We start from the raw sequence: 13,911 nt of genomic DNA, 5'->3' as shown, positions 1-13,911 counted from the left end.
GTATTCTTTCCAAAGGCTGCAATGGAAGTGGTTTTCTAAGTTTATTTATTTATTTATTATTTCTTTATCATGGTTTCATCGGAATTTAGGATGCTTTTCCTACTGTGTTTCAGGGATTTGTAATATTCCTCCGGAAAAAAAATATTATAATAGAAATATTCATCCTCACCTCACCCTGCAGATGTAGGAAGGAGTAGTCAGTGGTTAGTTGAGGGCATTCCTACATGGTTACCTCCAGTGGGGAAGTTATAAGCTGCTCCTACAATGGACCTTTACAAAGTTATTAATTACTTTGTTAAATAGTATGGATAATCTTGGCAATCATGGAACAGCTAAATTATGCCCATATGGTGATGACTGCTCACTGTACAACACGTGTGTGGGGGTTTGCTTAGCGTCACGTATGGTTACGTCACACTGTCACCGTGACGTGATGCGTCTGGCTCCGCATCACAAATCCCATAGTCCATACCACGAGGCTCGCTTGGAGGGATACGGTGTAATGTGTGCGTTAGTATGTTGGTTTGCAGTATGGAATGGTGCATGCTCTTTTGTATCTTGGTTAAGGCTGGAAAATCACTCTTCAGTGGGCACCATCACACTCAGGCATTCGCGGCAACGAGAGCGCTGATGCTGCGGCCAAGATGGCCTCACTGATGTAAACATTGTCCCCCCCCACCCTCTCCCGCTCTCCTCCGCTAAACGCCTTATCTCCCGATTTTCCCGAACTTGCCTGCCCTTCTGCCAGGGACGACACACTCAATAACGCCTCCCGCAGCACAGCCATAGGCCAGTGCCGCAGTGGTTCCTCTCCACAGCCGTGTACAAGGAGGAAGTCCCGCGGGTTAGATATTGCCCTCACCCGCCTCCGTCTCGGCTGCACAACGCTGAAGTATAATAACGTATTCTGTTCTCTCTTTAATTGCTTGTCTTCTCTACGTAACCATCCAAGTGGTCCTAACCAGCAACAGCAACCTGCACTGCCTCAACCCCATAGGATCATCGCAGCCCTCAACACCAAGCAGTAAATGAGTGGAATACACTCTGTAATGGTACTTCATTCATTAGGGAAGAGATGAGGCAGTGGGGGACACCACCTAAAAATTGCCCACGCATGGTCTTATCTTGATACACGCTAACAATTCTTCATTTTAAGATGCACAGCAATTTGGAACGCCTTGCCTGACTCCGTTGTATCTATCACAACTTTGGTATCATTTAAATCAGCTTTGTCTCGTCACCTTGAAGATCTACTGTATAATCATTACTAATCCAGCAAATTGCATCCATATCACTGTCCTCACCCCTTCACCGTGTCTCACTAGTTATTCTGATGTCAATCTCTTCTGGCTATGATGCACTTTCCAGTCATTACGTCATAGTCCGTTATTTTTGTACATTCCTAACAACTTGGACTAGCGCATCAGCAGTGTGTGGCGTCCGTGGACCCCCTCCTGGGATGGTTGGGGTTTGGGAAGTCCACCAGGCAAGAATGTAGGGAGTGTCACGTGTAGGTCTGTGAGTGCCTGCTGCTGTCCTCGTGTTCTCTGTACCTCGTGCGCAGAAGACGTCTCATTTTGTTTCATGATTCCAGCGTGCTGTTTATATTGCGTTGCAGCACGTGTGTGTGTGTGTGTGTGTGTGTGTGTGTTAATACCATACACACACACACGGTGCCTGTCTCGTTACTTAGGTAAAAATAAGTTTTTTTCATGTTTCAGATATGGTTTTAGAGTCCATTAGAAGTTGTGGTAGAGTGTTTGGGTGTCAGTGTGGAAGAAGTGGACGGTGGAAAGTGGAAGGGAACGTGATAGTGTAGTAGAGATTGTGGTGGGAATGTCTGAGTGAGAATAAAATAGATAAATTAAGTAGATAAAAAAAAAGTGTTTAACAGCATTACCTGGCAGCCTCTCTCGCCCATCATGGTAACACTGCAACAAATGCATAACTGACAGCTCACACCAGCAGGCCAGGATTCAGCCACCAGGGACCCCAGTTCTCCACAAGTGCCATAAACTCTAGATTTTTATGGGAGAGAGAGAGAGAGAGAGAGAGAGAGAGAGAGAGAGAGAGAGAGAGAGAGAGGGGGGGGGGCAGATACTCTTACACTGCATCATACAAAAATTGTCATACATGAATAATTAACTTAATAAGAACTATGTTTATCCTCACCAGCCATTGTGGTCACTGCCAGCCCGTCTCCCTGATGTGCACCAGTGTGGGTGAGTGACCCTGCTGCTGCTGTTGCTGCTGCTGCTGCTGTTGCTGCCGCTGCTGCCACAATGCGACCACCAGCTGTGAGTTTCGCTGCTGTTCCTTCTCATAGTAGCATGACAGAAGCCTCTCCTTTCCCTGAACAAGAGAGACACTGGCCAAGGCTAACAAGATTTATATTAAAAAGGCCCACTGAGGTGCCAGTCCCTAAAGAACAGCCAGTAAGATTAACAAAAGCTAGGGAATTACTCTGAGGTGTCCCTACTGAAAGAGTTGAAGTCATAGGAAGAAGGAAATACAAAAGCAAATAATGTGTTAAGTTCAGCACATGATGTAGCATAGTGAAGATGTAATGATGTCGAGAAGCGTAATATCTTAAGTACAGCAAACAGTGCAGCATAGTGAAGATGTAATGATGTAGAGAGCAATGTAATATTTTAAGCATCGCAAACACAGTGTAGCATAGATAACACATCCCTTGCCCCCCCCCCCCCAACACCATAGTACACACCCAACATGAGCTGTGGCCCGTGTGTGTACTGCGGGGCGTCCTCCGAGGGGCAGCCGCAGGAGCTGGTGTCGTGTGGCCTGTGTCGGCGCCCCCTGCACCTGGCCTGCCTGAAGGGGGGACCGCCACAGACCAACCTGTTGGGGGACAACTTCTTCCTGGTGACGTGTGCCGTCTGCAGCCCTGATGGGGTGGAGACTGTGCAGAGGGCGAACATGACAGAGTGAGTGGTGGCAGGGGACAGGAACAGGGGCTGGTGCTGTCAGGAGATGAAAAGATGTGCTAAGATAACATTCCTCCTCCTCCTCCTCCTCCTCCTCCTCCTCCTCCTCCTCCTCCTCCTCCTCCTCCACTACAGCCTACCCAATCCCTTCACTGCCAGACATAGTTTCCCATAATCCCCTTTAACTTTTCACACATTTCTATACTAAAGCCTATAAGATATAAAAAAGCAATCATTTATTCTCCCTTACTCTACCCATGCTGACTAAATTTTTCACACAGCTCAGGCACCAAAAGACGAATATAGCCGTATAAATATTAAGAATACAAACCGAAGTACTTACCTGCCTGTGTGACGTCTCCGTGCCTTGTCTCCCCCCCCGCAGCCTCCAAATGCTGATGCTAACCCTGTACAACATCCACATGACTGAGAAATACACACCCAAGCTTGGTTTCTATCACTGGAAGATCCACATCGCACACGCACTCCTTAACAATTACTGGAAGGAGATTGAGGTGTCCAGCAAGTAAGTGACTGTTTGTAGTAGTAGTAGTAGTAGTGGGATCAAAGGCTTTTCATCTTAACTCTTCTCTCACTGTCTTCTGCCTCTCTCTCATTGCCGCAGTGTTAGTTCTGTTGCTATCTTTTAACTGCTTGCTTCCCTTCCTCCCATGACCTCCCTGCACATGATCTACTTTCTCTCTCATCACTATTCTGTCCGCCTCTCCAATGCAAGAGTTCACCGATACTCTCAGTCATTTGTCCCTTTTCTGGTAAACTCTGGAACTCCCTGCCTGCTTCTGTATTCCGTCCTTCCTGTGACTTGAGCTGTCAGGAGGGAGGCTTCAAGACACATCCTGCAGTTTTGATGATCTCTTGACCTTTGATTGACCTTTTTTTTTGCCCTTTATGTAGCCTTTGAAAAAAACACAACATACCATTACCTGCCCCTCTCCCCTCTCACTCTCTCTTCCCACACAGGCGTAACAAGGGGAAGAAGAAGAAGATATTGATAGCAACAAGCACCAGAATGTCGCACCACCCCCGGTACTTCCAGAGTGGCATAGGGGTGCTGGGGGAAGCAGGGTGGTACCGGCTGGTGAATGTAGCGCCCCCTGCCCAGCTCCTTGCTGCCGCCCAAAGGGGAGACCTGGGGAACAAGGGGGGCAGTGGGCAGAGGGGAGCACTGCCTGATGGCCTGCCTGTGGAGGTGAGAGAGAGAGAGAGAGAGAGAGAGAGGGCGCATTGTTTTCCTCTCATTTTTTGTCTGTAAGTTGCTTTGACAGAGAGAGAGAGAGAGAGAGAGAGAGAGAGAGACCCCTCACAATGCTTTACCCAACAGAACCCTGAGGAAGCACCACCCCCATCACCACCACCATCATCACCACCACCACCACCAGCACCACTACCAATGAAATGTGAACCACAGGAGGGAGGGGAGGAGTGGAGTGCGCCCCCTGAGGCAGCCTGGTTCACTGAGAAGGGCCTTCTCATGCAGCAGTGCCGGCCCCCTGAGGCACTGCTGGAATGGGAGGACCAGGGCAGGGAGGCTGGAGTGACGCATGACAGGACAGAGGTGAGTGTGTGTGTGTGTGTGTGTGTGTGTGTTGAGGTTTTTTGGTCTAGGGTTCTTACGGTTTTTCTTATGTTTATATGCTTGGTTTGAGTTCAGTCTCTCTCTCTCTCTCTGTCTCTGTCTCTGTCTCTCACGTCATGCCTTTCAACAGGAGGACATAAAGGAGGAAGTGACAGTGAAAGAGGAAGCAATTGAGGAGGAAATCTTTGAGGCAATGGAGAGTGAAGAAAACGTGATTGTAGATGAAATAAAAGAAGAGGAAGAGGAACTTGATAATGCTGAGTATGAAGAGGAAGACTTAAGAGGAGGAGGAGGAGTCGAGATGAGGAATGGAAGGGAAATGCGTCCTTCTCTCTTTCCTCCGCCTTCCTCCACTCCCCCACTTATGCTCCACTGGGATTCAAAAGTCACCAACTACACTGGGAAAAAGTAAGTGTCATTTTCTTTACTATTATTTACTCTTATTTTTATTTATTTATTGTTTTATCTAAGAGGGACACTGGTTAACCCTCACACTGACGTACACAGCTGTTACCGCGCCCATGGAATTGTTTTGTTTGGTGACGGTGACAGACTGGCAACTGCCGGGCACCGCTGACACAAGCCATGCCCACTTTTATGTGGTGTGGGCCGCACCTAAGACCCCCACGCCAGCCAGGAAGGTTGCCACTCAACAAACAACAGTGTGATCGCTTACCTTGCAATTGTCACTCACCCAAGCATGCATACATACATACGTACATATATATATAATACACACACACTGCTGATTCAGTTGGCAAGTGAGGAGGAGGAAGAGGAGAGTGGTGAAGCCAATGCTGAACCACGACAGGAAGATCTGACGCTGGAGACTTTGGTGGACGTCAGAAAGATTGGATCATCCCTCAAATCCACAATGTACAACCATGACCCCTCCATGGTCAGGCCACTAAAATGCCAATCATGTGTGGGCCAGGCACCGGCACCCTACAAGGCGATGCTAAAAGAGATGAAGAAGCATCACCCACAGTTGCCAATAACCAGGCTCTTCCAGTGACAGCAGATGCCTACTCCCTCCACCCCTGTCCCACCCTCAGCTCCTCCACACGTCCCATCCCCTGCACCTCCACACGTCCCATTCCTAGTGCCTCCACACGTCTGATCCCCTGTGTGTGAGCCTGTCCCATCCACGTGTCTGAGCCTGTCTGATCCCCTGCGCATGAACCTACGTCAGATGAAGACCGTGTAATTATTGACATCCCTTCACCCTCAGCAGTGCAAGTGAGGAGTCAGACAAAACATTTAACATCACCTCATCATTGTCACCTGTACACCAACACTTCACATGTAATTACTGTACATATTGTTTGTTATTACTGTGTTTGTTGCGGTAATAAAGTACAGGTATTCTTCTTTTTGTGTTTGCTGCTTTCCAATGTGTTGTTGTTGTTGTTGTTGTTGTTGTTGTTGTTGTTGTTGTTGTTCCCTGGGCAGTCTTTATAAGGGTGTTCTATAATCTGTACAGTGTTTTCCTTTACTACAGTGCACAGTTTGTATTGTGTACTGTACATTTGTATAGTATAACACAGTACATTGGTGTTATATAATTAGTGTCCTGGTGAATTATTTTTGTCATAGCATTAATTATTATTATTATTATTATTATTATTATTATTATTATTATTATTATTATTATTATTATTATCACACACATACACACACATTTCATTACCCATTACAAGAGAGAGAGAGAGAGAGAGAGAAAACACACCATTTGTACTGGGACTCCATTGAAGACTGGCTATCAGCAACACACAGAAATCTCTCTCTGCAGTGTTACCAAACATACCTAAAGAGGGATTGCAGCGTTACCAAACATGCCTGAAGGAGGATTGCAGCGTTACCAAACATGCCTGAAGGGGGATTGCAGCATTACCAAACATACCTGAAGGGGGATTGCAGCATTACCAAACATACCTGAAGGGGGATTGCAGCGTTACCAAACATACCTGAAGGGGGATTGCAGTGTTACCAGACATACCTGAAGAAGGGCCGCAATGTTGACTGATGTGTGCCTCTCCTAACTTTCCAGCCTCCGCCGTCTGAGCCGCTACGAGGAGAAGGGTCTGCTGCGGCACCTGGAGAGGCTCAGCGCACCTCATCCCCTCCCCCCTCACCTGCACAGACTCCGGAGAAAGTTGATCGTCAGGTGAGTAAAGCTTATTGTCTTCCCGTTCACTCATTCAAAGGCTGTGTGTGAAGCTTTAGTGGTGAAATTAAGCTTATTCTTTCATTCATTTCCTGGGCAGTTTGTGAAGCTTTGGTGAAATTACGAGTAAACTTATCTTCTTCCTTTTCACTCATTCCTTGGCAGTTTGTGAAGCTTTGGTGAAGTTAAGCTTATCTTCTTCCCTTTCACTCAGGGAAAGGCTGTGTGTGAAGCTGTGGTGAAGTATCAAGCTTATTGTCTTAAGTTTCCTGAAAAAAATCCTAAATTATACAGCAAAATTATGAAATGTCTTAATTTAACACCCAAAAAAAAAAAAAATTATGGTATGTGACAATTCTCAAAAAATAGATAAATAAATAAATAGAAAATTATAACAAGTGACTTATTTTTATCTCCACCAAAAAAAAAAAAAAAATAAATAAATAAATAAACAAAAACAAAAATCCAAAATAACAAGAATCAAATAAATCAAAACTCAGAAAAGCACACACAGAGAAACAACAAATCTAATCCACTTCCCTCCAATTTCAAGGAACCAGAAGGTGGAGCATGGGTTGCCGGTGTTCAATGTGGACCAGGAGGTGGAGTACTGGCGGATATACAGGCAGATCCGGAGCAGGAGAGAGCGGATGGAGCAAGATGGAAAGGTGAACACTCCACTGACCATCTCAAACACCAGAATTCTCGACAGATTTCAGGTGTGTATATGTGTGTGTGTGTGTGTGTGTGTGTTTACCTTTTATTTATGTAAGGTCACTGGCTAAGGGAAACAAAAAAGAGGAGAAAAAAAATCCCATTGAGGTGTTTCCATTTGTTTACCTGTGTTATCTGTGTTTACCTGTGCCTATCTGTGTTTACTTGTGTCTATCTGTGTTTACCTGCTCATATAATATTAACCTTTTAATTAACCCCTTTCATTCTGACAAAAGATGACAGAAATAAACAAGAATTTTTACCTTGTATGTATGTATGTATCTATGTGTGTGTGTGTGTGTGTGTGTGTGTGTGTGTGTGTGTGTGTGTGTGTGTGTGTCTCTGCTCACTGCCCTCCAATGCTCCAGATGGCAGGACAGCAGCAGGGGATGGCAGAGGAACATAACATAAGCTTTGCAGCGCGTCTCGGCAGCTCCTTTGGCAGTGACGGCCCCCCTGCCCTCATCCACAGCCCTTACACCCTCAGGTCAGCCCCTCGCCGCACCTGTGTCACCTCACCACCTCTGTTTTCCTGTGATAGATTAATTTTTTTTTTTTTTTTATATATTTTCTCAATTGTCTTAATTTTTCCTCTCTTTCTTCTAATTTTTCCTCTCTTTCTTCTCTGGTTCGTTTTCCTCTAATGTTTCCCTATGATATATGGACTCAGTATTTCCTTGTGTTATTTGTTTAATGTTTTCTTCCTTGTATTGTTTATTAATTTTTTCCTCTTTTCTCTCTTTCATATTTCCTTCTTTTCTTTAATTTTTTTCTCTTTCTTCTGTGATTTGCTCATCTGATGTTTCCCTGTGTTAGATAGTAATTCCTTGTGTTATTTTTCTATTTTTTTTTCCTTGTCTATTAATCTTCTGATTTTCTTTCTCTTATTCTTTGTTTTTGTAACGTTTCCTTGTATTGTCTGTTAATCTTTTTAATTTCTCTCTTTCTTTTATATTTTCTTGTGTCATTTTTCTTTTTTTTTTATATTTTCTTGTATCACCCATTCACTTTCTCCTCTCTTTCTTTAATGTAATATATATAATCACACATTTGAAAAACACTATGTAGCTATTTATGCATTTAGTTCTGAAACAGAGTTGTGAATGAATGGGATGGACTCAGTAATCAGGTCGTTAGTGCTGAGTCATTAGGGAGCTTTAAAAGAAGATTAGGCACATGGATGGGGATGACAGGTGGAAATATTTAGGTACATTTCATAAAGGGACTGCCACGTATAGGCCTAATGACTTCTTGCAGCTTCCCTTATTTTCTTTACACACCCACACATATCCAGGTACCTCAAACCATTCATCCGACGCGACCACGACTGCCTGCCACTCAAACTGCAACTATTGCGAGAGGTTGTGTCCCGCCACCACCAGCAGGAGGCAGGTTGGGTGGCTCCCCCCCCGGCACCCATCGACTACTGCTACGTGACAGCCAGACACATTCCACCCATGAACCAGCTGGCTAGACACTTTTTCTGGCCTGGCATTGACTGTAAGTGTATTAAAGTGTGATATGTAGCAGTTCACAGCACCAGTATTTGAAGTCTTTATGAAAATACAAAAGAAAAGGAATGAAAGTAGTTTTTGGCGTTTTTACTAAAGTTTGTTCGAGAGCGGCAGAACAGAAAACAGGTTAGAGATGGTTCTGAATAAATAAAGATGTCATTTACCAGTGAAAGGAGTAATATTGTTTATTGTCTATTGTTTCTTAAGTTTCCAGGCAACAGTGTACTCTTGGCTTAGTTACAGAAGGTCCTCAGTTTGTGGCAGCCTTGATTTGCACTGTTTATTTATGTATGTTCCCCTTTACTGGATGTTTAGTGTCTGCATTAGGTGAGGAAAGCCACCTTAGATACCACACTCGTTCCTTCCCCCTTCCTGCACAGTGTCGGAAGTGCTGCAGTACCCGGACCACACCTGCGTAGTGCTGTACCGGCGGCTGGTGGTGGGGTTTGGCGTGGTGGTGCCAGACACGGGCTACAATGAGGCATACCTGTCCTACCTGCTGGTGCACCCGGAGTGGAGGAGGGTCGGCATTGCATCTTTCGTTCTCTACCATCTCATTCAGGTATGTGTGTGTGTGTGTGTGTGTGTGTGTGTAGGTTATTTTTATCAGTTATCTTTTATTTGGTTTATTTCTTAATGGTTATTTTGATTAGCATGTTAAATGAGTTTAGTATTGTATCTTTTTGTTTTATGGCTGTGTATTCTGTTGTGGTCAGTAAAATAATAATAATAATGATAATAATAATGTGTGTGTGTATGTTCTTTTTTATTTTCTTAAGAGAGCCACTGACCAAGGGCAACAAAGTGAAAAAAAGAAGTTTGCCAGGGTGCCAGTCCCTAAACAAAGGTCAAAAGGTCATTCAAAATTGAAAGATAAGTGTCTTGAAACCTCCCTCCTGAAAGAGCTCAAGTCACAGGAAGGAGGAAATACAGAAGCAGGCAGGGAGTCCAGAGTTTACCAGAAAAGGGATGAAAGACTGAGAATACTGGTTAACCCTTGTATTAGGGAGGTGGACAGAGGAAGGAGGGAATACAGAAGCAGGCAGGGAGTTCCAGAGTTTACCAGAAAAAGGGATGAAAGATTGAGAATACTGGTTAACTCTTACATTAGAGAGGTGTACAGAGGAAGGAGGAAATACAGAAGCAGGCAGGGAGTTCGAGAATTTACCAGAAAAAGTAATGAGACTGAGAATACTGGTTAACTCATGCCCTAGAGAGGTGGACCAAATAGAAGTGAGAGAAAGTAGAAAGTGTTATGCAGCGAGGCCATGGGAGGGAAAGCAGGCAATTAGCATAACCAGAACCTTGAATCAATGACCTAGTGAACCTTGTATCAGCATTGTGACCCCGCTTGACCTCCACAGACCTGCCCCGGGAAGGATGTGACCCTACACGTGTCGGCGACCAATCCAGCACTCATCCTGTACCAGCAGTTTGGGTTCAAGGTAGAGGAGTTTCTATCAAATTTCTATGACAAGTACCTTCCCCATGACAGTCCAGAGTGTAAGCATGCCATGTATATGAGGCTCAGGAGGTGAATGTGTGTGTGTGTGTGTGTGTGTGTGTGTGTGTGGGAGTGCCTTATCATTTCTTCCCTTTCTCTTTCCTCTTCTTCTTTTCGTTGTTTTATTCTTTTCTTATTCACTATTCCTTCCCTTTCTTCTTCCTCTTCTTTCCTTCTTTTCTGTCTTCTTTTTCTTATTATTTCCTATTATTATTCCTTCCTTTTCTTCTTCCTCTTTTCTTTATCTTATTTTCTTCATTACTCTTTAGACAAAATGATGAATGACAGTTAACACTTGAGAGAGAGAGAGAGAGAGAGAGAGAGAGAGAGAGAGAGAGAGAGAGAGAGAGAGAGAGAGAGAGAGAGAGAGAGAGAGAGAGAGAGAGAGAGAGAGAGAGAGAGAGAGAGAATGATTGGCTTGGCAGAACATATTGTAACTCTTTAAATAAAACAGTTCGAAATAGTTTTGCTTTTTACTACTCTCTCTCTCTATGGAATACCTTAGGAGCACTTTTTTTGAAGTATTAATTGTTACCAGTAGAAAGGGAAGGTTTTCAGTATTATAAAAGAGATGAGAGGGTTGAGAAGCTATTATGATCCTGACAGCATAAATATAACAGAACAGTCAACAATTTCATAGGCTGGAAGTTTGAAAAGTAAATTAGGTTTGCAATTTTGAGAACATTTTTAAAGTTGAAGTGATAAAGGTTTGGGTGGAAGGAAGACTAGTGACTGAATAAACAGGAAAGTGGCCCAGTGTGGAGTGTGGCACCAAGAGAAAATTAAATGTTAGTCATCGCTCTTGTCCCTTGCATTTCCAACCAGACACGACACAAACACTAGATGTCACAGGAAATTAAAAGCACAATCATGAACAAAAATAACAATATATATTTTTAACACAAAGATAACCTTCCTTGCACTTCATTTCCCTCTTACACACACACACACACACACACACACAAGAACAATCACACACAAACTTAAAAATAGCACATTTATTGATTTTCCCCACACTTCTCTCCCACACACAAACACACACCAGAAGGTTCAGTCATCGAAGAATGGGTTCCAAAATCCTTCTGGTGTATTTGAGAGCGGCTTATATTTACTGCGATGACGAGAGCACTTGTTCATCATTTCCTGTAGTGGCAGGGAGGGATGCATAATTAAGATATAGAGAATGAAATTATGGAAGGAAAAGGAGAGGGTAAGAAAACAAAAAAAAGAAGAAAGAAAGATAAAAAGAAAGGATGGAAGTTAAGAAAAAAGAATGAGAAAGGAAGGAAAATACAGAAAGATAGATGAATAGAATGTTAGGAAAACAAGAAAGATAGATAGAAAGAAAAGAAAACTGCAAAAAAAAAAAGCAAGAGGAAGAAATTATTAAATACTTATGTTAAATGAATCATGATATACTTACTGCATCACACACACACACACACACACACACACACACACACACACACACACAAACCTTTACTTCCTGTGTCGTGTTTCCAGCCTTTTCATAAAATTCTTGGCACTGTTTACACGACCATCCCTCCAGCTGTTTCCTGGCCGCCCTTTTCCTCACCACCTCCCCCTGATGGGCAAACTTGACCTCCTCCTCCTTCTGCGGGAGAATGTCGAAGCTGCGGAAGAAGAGGAAGAGTGGTGAAAGGGAGGTGTGAGAAAAAGGGAAGCTTTGCAGAGAGAGAGAAGTAATGAAATGGAGATGTGAGAGGTGAGAGAAGAGAAAAATGTGCAAATGCTGGTTGTTATGTTGTACTTTCATAATGTCATGAAACAAAAGAGGAATGAGACAGAAAAAAAAAAAAAAAAGAAAAGATGAGGAAAAATTAAAAAGAAAGGAAAAGATTAGGTGAGACAAGAAGTTAAAAGATGAAGACAAGAGAAGAACAAGAATTAGATGAAAGAAAAAAACTGATATAGAGACGAGGAAATTAAAAAGAAAGATAAAGAGATGAAAAAATAAAGGAAGACAAAGAAGAAGAGAGAAAAACAAAATATATACCTCTCATAAAATGGTGCTCTTTTAGTTTTTTTCTCTCCATCTTTCCTCGGAGAGACTTTTTCCTCCACCTCCTCTAGGGCTGAGACAAAGGATGCCATCTCCTCCTCCTCCTCCTTCTCCTCCTTCATATCCTTCCTCCTCCTCTTAGACCCTTCCACAATCTCCTCTTCCTTCTTTCCGACCTCCTTCTCTTCCTCTTTATCTTGAATTATCTTCCTCTTTACACTGTGCCGCACCTTCCTTGGGGTCACACTCGGAGCTCTGGGGCTTGTCAGGGCTGGGCCGGGGCTGGTGTGGGCTGGGCGGAGGTTAGGGAGCTTGACAGGGCTTTCATCTGGTACCTGAGAGCGAATGAGGCTTGGCGAGGGTTCCTGTGGGGGGGTGCGTTCGATAATTGGTGTCTTTACTCTCCGTATTTTGATTCATCACTTTACGATTACTTGACTGTTGGAGTGAGTGAGAGAAGCAGTCTTATTTTTATTTTTGTTTTGTCTTTTTACTCTAAGCACTTGAGGATTATTTAATTATAGGAGTGAAAACCAGTGGGAAGGCTGTGGAAGGCTTGGGGATGGTGTGTGGAGGAGGACATGACAAGGAGACCAGTGGAAAGATTGTGGAAGGCCTGGGGGTGGTGTGTGGAGGAGGACATGACAAGGAGACCAGTGGGAAGATTGTGGAAGGCCTGGGGGTGGTGTGTGGAGGAGAGTAGAGCAACAAACATAGGAAAGACTGTCTATTTGGATAAGACTCAAACTATGAAAAAAAACAAAAAAACATATTAAACAAAATGATGATGATAATAATAACAATAGTAATGAGAGAAGGACTTACTAAGATATCCTGTTGACTTGGAATTGCCTTGTCTCCTTCTCTCACTCTTACAGACTCCTTCTCCTCCTCCCCTGCCACAGACTCCTCCTCCTCCTCCTCCTGGTCCAGCTGCCTGCCCATGTCTGCCAGAGCCTTCAGTTGTAGAGACTCCTTCACAGCTAGTCTGAAGGCCTCCTCGTCATCAAGAAAGACCCTTTTTATCTGGCCACCTGAAGAAGTAAATAATGAATAAATTAAGGAAACTGATGGGTGTTGTAAGTAATTCTAGTGTCCAATCTCTAGATGTGGGAGACTGCAGTGGAAGTTGTTGGGGTTTTCAATGGTGTTTTCATGGTTCTAATAGTTTAACAGGCTGCAGTGGAAGTTGTTGGGGTTTTCAATGGTGTTTTCATGGTTCTAATAGTTTAACAGGCTGCAGTGGAAGTTGTTGGGGTTTTCAAGGGTGTTTTCATGGTTCCAGTGATAGTTTAACAGGCTGCAGTGGAAGTTGTTGGGGTTTTCAATGGTGTTTTCATGGTTCTAATAGTTTAACAGGCTGCAGTGGAAGTTGTTGGGGTTTTCAATGGTGTTTTCATGGTTCTAATAGTTTAACAGGCTGCAGTGGAAGTTGTTGGGGTTTTCA

The 13,911-nt window shown here is 43.7% G+C and overlaps 1 protein-coding gene across 7 annotated transcripts; it reads left to right on the top strand.

The window, feature by feature from the left end:
• Positions 1–485: 485 nt before the first annotated feature.
• LOC135093843 (cysteine-rich protein 2-binding protein-like) lies at positions 486–13,535 on the top strand. 7 transcript variants are annotated; one of them, XM_063993409.1, is made up of 14 exons: positions 851–1,024; positions 2,176–2,297; positions 2,719–2,945; positions 3,331–3,471; positions 3,927–4,155; positions 4,288–4,521; positions 4,673–4,950; positions 6,593–6,709; positions 7,263–7,428; positions 7,792–7,910; positions 8,718–8,923; positions 9,318–9,499; positions 10,302–10,382; positions 13,370–13,535. In XM_063993409.1, the coding sequence occupies exons 2-14, from the start codon at positions 2,283–2,285 to the stop codon at positions 13,454–13,456; spliced, it is 2,082 nt and encodes a 693-aa protein (XP_063849479.1). In that variant the 5' UTR covers positions 851–1,024; positions 2,176–2,282; the 3' UTR covers positions 13,457–13,535. The 7 variants fall into 7 exon arrangements, with proteins under 7 accessions (XP_063849477.1, XP_063849478.1, XP_063849476.1 ...); XM_063993407.1 differs by lacking the exons at positions 851–1,024; positions 13,370–13,535 and adding an exon at positions 486–506 and having other exon boundaries at positions 10,302–10,904; XM_063993408.1 differs by lacking the exons at positions 851–1,024; positions 13,370–13,535 and adding an exon at positions 682–844 and having other exon boundaries at positions 10,302–10,904.
• Positions 13,536–13,911: the final 376 nt, after the last annotated feature.

The sequence above is a fragment of the Scylla paramamosain genome, chromosome 44 (genome assembly GCF_035594125.1).
Source record: "Scylla paramamosain isolate STU-SP2022 chromosome 44, ASM3559412v1, whole genome shotgun sequence".
Taxonomy (NCBI): Eukaryota; Metazoa; Arthropoda; class Malacostraca; order Decapoda; family Portunidae; genus Scylla; species Scylla paramamosain.
This window is presented reverse-complemented; position numbering and strand designations above follow the sequence as displayed.